General features: G+C 38.2%; 1 protein-coding gene across 1 annotated transcript in view; it reads right to left on the reverse strand.

Moving 5' to 3' along the window:
* Positions 1–1,492, reverse strand: part of LOC150088365 (uncharacterized) — an 87,297-nt gene extending 85,805 nt beyond the window's left edge. The window contains exon 1 of the mRNA XM_090370744.1: positions 1,157–1,492. Coding sequence (XP_090226870.1) covers positions 1,157–1,372 — 216 coding nt within the window. The 5' untranslated portion in view covers positions 1,373–1,492. The remainder of the gene's footprint in view (positions 1–1,156) is intronic.
* Between the last annotated feature and the right edge of the window lie 4,508 nt (positions 1,493–6,000).

Raw genomic sequence — 6,000 nt, forward strand, 5'->3', positions numbered from 1 at the left:
GGTTGTATGGTGTGGGGCATGTTTCACTGGCAGGAACTTGGACCCCTAGTGCATGTGGAACAACGTATCAGTATTCTCCACTATCATCAACTGATTCCTGCCTGTATACACCCCGTTATGTTACACTTTTTCCCAAATGGCGATGGTGTCTTCCAAGATGACAATGCGCTGAGCCATCAGGCACTTGATGTGGAGAAATGATTTCAGAAACACAGTTCTGACTTCCAGCATATCGATTGGCCTCCGAACTCACCTGATAACAATCCCATAGAGCACTTGTGGGTCACTATGGAAAGGCATATCAGGTGTCTGGATACACCAATCACCTCCATACCTGCATTGCCACCCACATTACACACAGGGGCTCACATCTGGTGAGTATGGGCTTGGCACACTCAGGGTCCTGAGGTGGATATCATCATTCTTTTTTTTCTTGGTGATTCCCTTCTCTCTGGATAATTCAAAAAAAATTTTTTTTGGCTGGTGCAGCATAAGCCTCAGGTTTCCTTGTACCAATTGGATAATAATAGTAATAGCTTGGTTGGCTATACCTCCCGAACACTTCCGACATCATGTTGAATCAGTGCCACGTCGGATAGCTGCTGTACGGAGGGCAAAAGGAGGCCCTATGGAGGTGGTCAAAATTCAATGATAACTCAGTGTATATCATAAATCATAATGCATCTACCCAATAGTTAAGAATAGGTTTATCCATTTGTTTGTCTTATTAATAATCACATATTAACTTGTAGCAGGTTTACAAATTTTTCAATATCAAGTCTGATTTTCTAATTTTGGCTAAATTTCAACCAGATTTCCAGTCCACCTCTAATTATAAGCTTTAAACGTGACGAGATGCAACTCAGTAGACTACACGGCTCTTTAGCTGTAGCCGATTCTTGGCGCTATCCATTCTAGTTAGTACCAATATAAAAAAAATAATAAATAAATAAATAGCACAGGCCCTTGCCGACTTCGATGGTTATGTACTAAACTCCACAGTTAATCTTAATAAAAAGGCACATGCTTTTTAAAACGATTCACAATAATTAACTAACTTGCTGCTAATGAAAAAAATGGGCTAGGTTGCAAAAATGATCCTAGCCATTCTGCAATTTTTTTTTTTTTTTTTGACATATAGAGAGAAACATCTTACTGGATTTTTCATATAATTCGCATCTCCATTATCACTAATCCGATCTTGCACTTGATTGATTCCAGCGGTACAACCACCCTTATTTTTCCCATACTGTGCTTTAACAGAACCATCTGATCTTTGATAGAAATCAGGTGTAACGCCAGTGTCTTTTTCCTGCTTCTGATTTTCTTTCCCGACTCGTTGATAGCTACGTCGCTTTGGGCCTGGTGCCATTTCTGATTAATCAGAAAAAAAAAAAAATAATAATAATAAAGCAAGAAAAAAAAATTAAATTAAAGATTACTTCCTACCAAACATCTTAAAATTAAAGCACACTACCTAAACAAACGAAACGGTAGCAGAAACACAATTTTACAGTGTTGCCAACTCTTAATAATACTTCCCGCTAGCCGCATGCTCAAAATCCGCTATTTTTAACACTTAACCCGCCAACTTTTTAAATTTTCATTTGGGTTAAATCCTATTAAAGGGCGCCATAAAAAATTTTAAAACCCTACATTATGTCCAGACAAAAACCTCCAAATTGCATATCAAATGCAGTTTATTCTGAAGAAGTCAAAAATAACAACTACCGTTTAACGGAGTTGATGAATTTATGCAGTGGCAATATTAATCACTTGATTTCTTGGTTGGCGAAAAATCACATTTTGCAAAGTACAGCTTTTGTTGAAGTTTGCAAACTTGAAATGCGGCTAACAAAAAGTAAATGTAAAATTGATATGTTTAGATGGGGCAGTAAGAAACTTTGCCGTAAAACAAAGAGTATTAGACATAAATCACTTTTTAATGATAGTACATTAGCGTTATCTCAAAATTTATTATTTCTATACTTTTGGTCGTAAGATTGGTCTCAAGATCGCATTGCTTTTCATTTAAATATCAATAAAAAAAAATTCATTTGCATTTTCCATTGTTATTGGAAAATGCAAAGATCTCAGGGAGATCTGCATGATATCAGTAATTGATTAAGATAGTTAACTAGGGGGATTTCAGAAAATGGAAAACCTATCGAAGTTGAAATTGATGAATCAGCATTTTTCAAAAGAAAATATATAATAACCCAGGGACTCACACCTGGTGCGTTTGGGATTGGGATACGCAGGGTCCTGAGCTGGATATCATCATCGTTCTTCTCTTTCTTGGTGATTCCCTTCTACTTCTCTTTCTCTCTCTCTCAATAATTCAGAATTTTTTTTTTTTTCGGCTGGTGCAGCATAAGCCTCAGGCTTCCTTGCACCGTATAGCTAATAATAAAATAATAGAGCACGACTAATACGAACATAATGGGTTTTTGGTGCATTCAAAAGAATTACCAAACGATGTTTTTTTTTTAGTTCCGGTAGAAAATAGAGATAAAACAACTCTATTATCAATTATAAGAAAGAGAATATTGTCAGGTACAATAATCATAAGTGGTGGATGGCCTGCATATAAAGATCTCTACCGAGACATTAATTATACCCATGATGAGGTTATTCATCGCTATAATTTTGTTTCTCCAGATGATTCAATTACGACGAAGAAAAATAATCCAATGGCATTCCTTCGCGGTTTCAAAAAAAGGTGGGGCTAATTCATTAGAATTTTCTCCCCATTTTTAGATTTGATTCAACAATTTAAAGCTATGAACCAACGGTCATATCGTTTGACCGCGAGTGTAACTACGTATTGAAATTGTTGTGATTCCCCTCAGGGGATCCCTGAAATATATAAAACCGATTCTTCGCTTTATAAAAAAAAAAATTTAAATAAGATATCCCTACTATGTTTACGATGTATATCAATAAAATATTTCTTAATTTAAATGTTACATTGTCAAAATATATAAAATGCTAAACATATTTTAAATTTTTAGATTTAAACTCATTCCGCTAAAAAAACCGCTATCCACTATTACATATTTTAATCCGCCAAACCGAAAGCAATTCCGCTAAATTGGCAGCACTGAACACAATAATGTACAAAATGAATTTCCACTAGATAGAGCAGCACACAGATTAGTAATTATTAATCTGTGCAATGAACTACAATATTATTATTATTATTATTATTATTATTTCTCCCTAATTGGGGGATTCCACTCCGTGACGGGTACTGCTACCAAGTACACAGGGTGGTTGTAATGTAGTAGTAGTAGTAGTAGTAGTAGTGGCACATGATGCAAGAAAGCAAGTGTAGGAGCTTATGCAGCATCAGCCGAAAAAAAAAAAAAAAAAAAATGACACCATTCCCTCCAAATGCCTGTCCAGTTCCTCCTTAAATTTATTTAACCTATCAACTTCTACAACGACAGATGGAAGTTTGTTCCAGCAATTAACCACCCGCTGGCTAAAGGCAAATTTCCGCACATCTATTCTACACCTGTCCTTTCTTAATTTGAACTTATGCCCCGTAGGTTGGTAATCTAAACAAGTGGAAGGATCCCATCAGAATTCAGCGTGCTCAACCCATTCAAGGCCTTATAGACCTCAATCAGATCACCGCGCAGGTGCCTAGTCTCCAGCCACTGCAATTTGCAGAACTTAAGCCTCTCTTGTTAAGAGAATCCCTTCATTCCCCTCACCAATCGTGTTGCTCTTCTCTGTACACGCTCAAGCAAATCTACATCCTTCCTAAAATGAGGCCTCCAGACCTGTACGCAGTACTCAAGCCGTGGCCTGACCATTGCCTTATACAGAGGGACAATCACCTCCTTTTCCCTGCTAGCAAAATTCCTATATATCATTGACAAAACCCCATGACCCGCCCTAGCAGCCTGTCTGCACTGCTCAGAAAACTTCATATCTGACTGCACAATTACTCCCAGGTCTTTTTCATTTTCTACCACTGTCAGTGTAGTACCACACAGTTGGCACGTTTCTCTGGGGTTACTTCTACCCATATGCAGTACTTTGCATTTGTCAAGGTTGAACTTCAGTTGCCACTTCTTAGCCCATCTGCCCAAATTATCTAGATCCTGTTGCAGTAGCACACTGCCATTACTGTCATTAACAACCCTGCCAACCTTTGTGTCATCTGCAAACTTCGACATTAAGCCTGATATACCTTCATCAATATCATTGATAAATACACAAAACAACAGTGGACCCAACACCGAACCCTGTGGGACTCCACTAATAACATTAGTTATTAGTGGAGTCCCACATTGATTACCACCCACATTGATTACCACCCATTGATTACCACCCTCTGTCTTCTCCCACTTAACCATCCTTTTATCCATTGTAGCAACTTACCCTTAATACCATTCTGCTCCAATTTGTACAGTAGTCTTCCATGCGCAACAGTGTCAAAAGCTTTCCTGAAATCCAAGTATATGATATCAAAATTATTTTTTGCATCCAGTTCCTTTGTGACCACATCATAATAACCAATCAAATTTGTCAGACAAGACTTTCCCTTAACAAACCCATGCTGTGTTTGAATTATTGCTGCAGTCTTGTCTAGATGATCCTGCAGTGCAACTTTAACCAGCGACTCCATTATTTTACCCGGAACAGAAGTTAAACTAACTGGTCTGTAATTACTCGTGTCACCCTTCGATCCACCTTTGTGAATTGGGGACACATTTGCACATCTCCAGTCCGTGGGAACCTCCCCTGAGTCCAAGGATGCTCTCATAATTATGGCTAAGGGTTTGCTTAATTGCTTTGCCGCCTCCTTTAAAATAACTGGATAGATCCCATCCACCCCAGGTGCCTTTCTTATGTTTAACTTCAACAATTTCTCCTCCACTTTGCTCTCAGTTATTACAAAATCATTAAGCACACTGCTACAATTTGATAACCTTCTTCCATTTTCAAATTGTAATAATTCCTCACGTGTGAATGTAGATGCAAAATACTCATTCAGTTTGTTTGCTATCTGAGCAGGATCATCAACAGTCGAACCATCGATGTCAAGTGGACCAATCAGATTCATCCCCTTCCTTTTAGAGTTTATATAAGTAAAGAAATCCTTGCTGTTTTTCTTAGCATCTTTTGCCAAAGATTTCTCGTAATCCGCCTTCGCCTGCCGAACCTCCTTTGTGACATGATTACAGACTAGCTTATATCTGCCACAGGCTTCTGCGTCACCTGATAATTTATATGCATCCCATGCATTTTTCTTCTCTGTCACGAGTCTCATTAGTTCATTTGATAACCATTTAGGCCTAAACCTTGAACGATATTTCTTAATCGGTATATAAAGTCTAGTGTTACTGTTGGTGGAGGAAATCTCTCACTATCCTACAGGTGTTCAGGATTGCGACTCTCTGGAGTTCCTTGTAGGTGTTCTCTGGGAGAATTGCTGTTGGCTGCTATGTACAGTCTTTGGAACCATACCAGTGGTTGACACGATGATCGGGATTGTCGATACTTCTTGCATATGCTACATATCCTTGACAAACTCAATGAGTATTTTGCACCTACATTCACACAAGAGGAATTATTAACGTTTGAAAATGGCAGAAGGTTATCAAATTGTACCAGGATACTTAATAATTTTGTAATAACTGAGAGCAAAGTGGAGGAGAAAATTGTTGAAAATAAACATAAGAAACGCAACTGGGGTTGATGGGATCTATCCAGTTATATTAAAGGAGGCGGCAAAGCAACTAAGCAAACCCTTAGCCATAATTATGAGAGCATCCTTGGACTCAGGGGAGGTTCCCACGGACTGGAGATGTGCAAATGTATCACCAATTCACAAAGGGGGATCGAAGGGTGACACTAGTAATTACAGACCAGTTAGTTTAACTTCTATTCCGGGTAAATTAATGGAGTCACTGGTTAAAGATGCATTGCAGGGTCATCTAGACAAGACTGCAGCAATAATTCAGACACAGCATGGGTTTGTTA

Source organism: Mastigoproctus giganteus, chromosome 3 (genome assembly GCF_048544385.1).
Source record: "Mastigoproctus giganteus isolate SK-2022 chromosome 3, ASM4854438v1, whole genome shotgun sequence".
Classification (NCBI taxonomy): Eukaryota; Metazoa; Arthropoda; class Arachnida; order Uropygi; family Thelyphonidae; genus Mastigoproctus; species Mastigoproctus giganteus.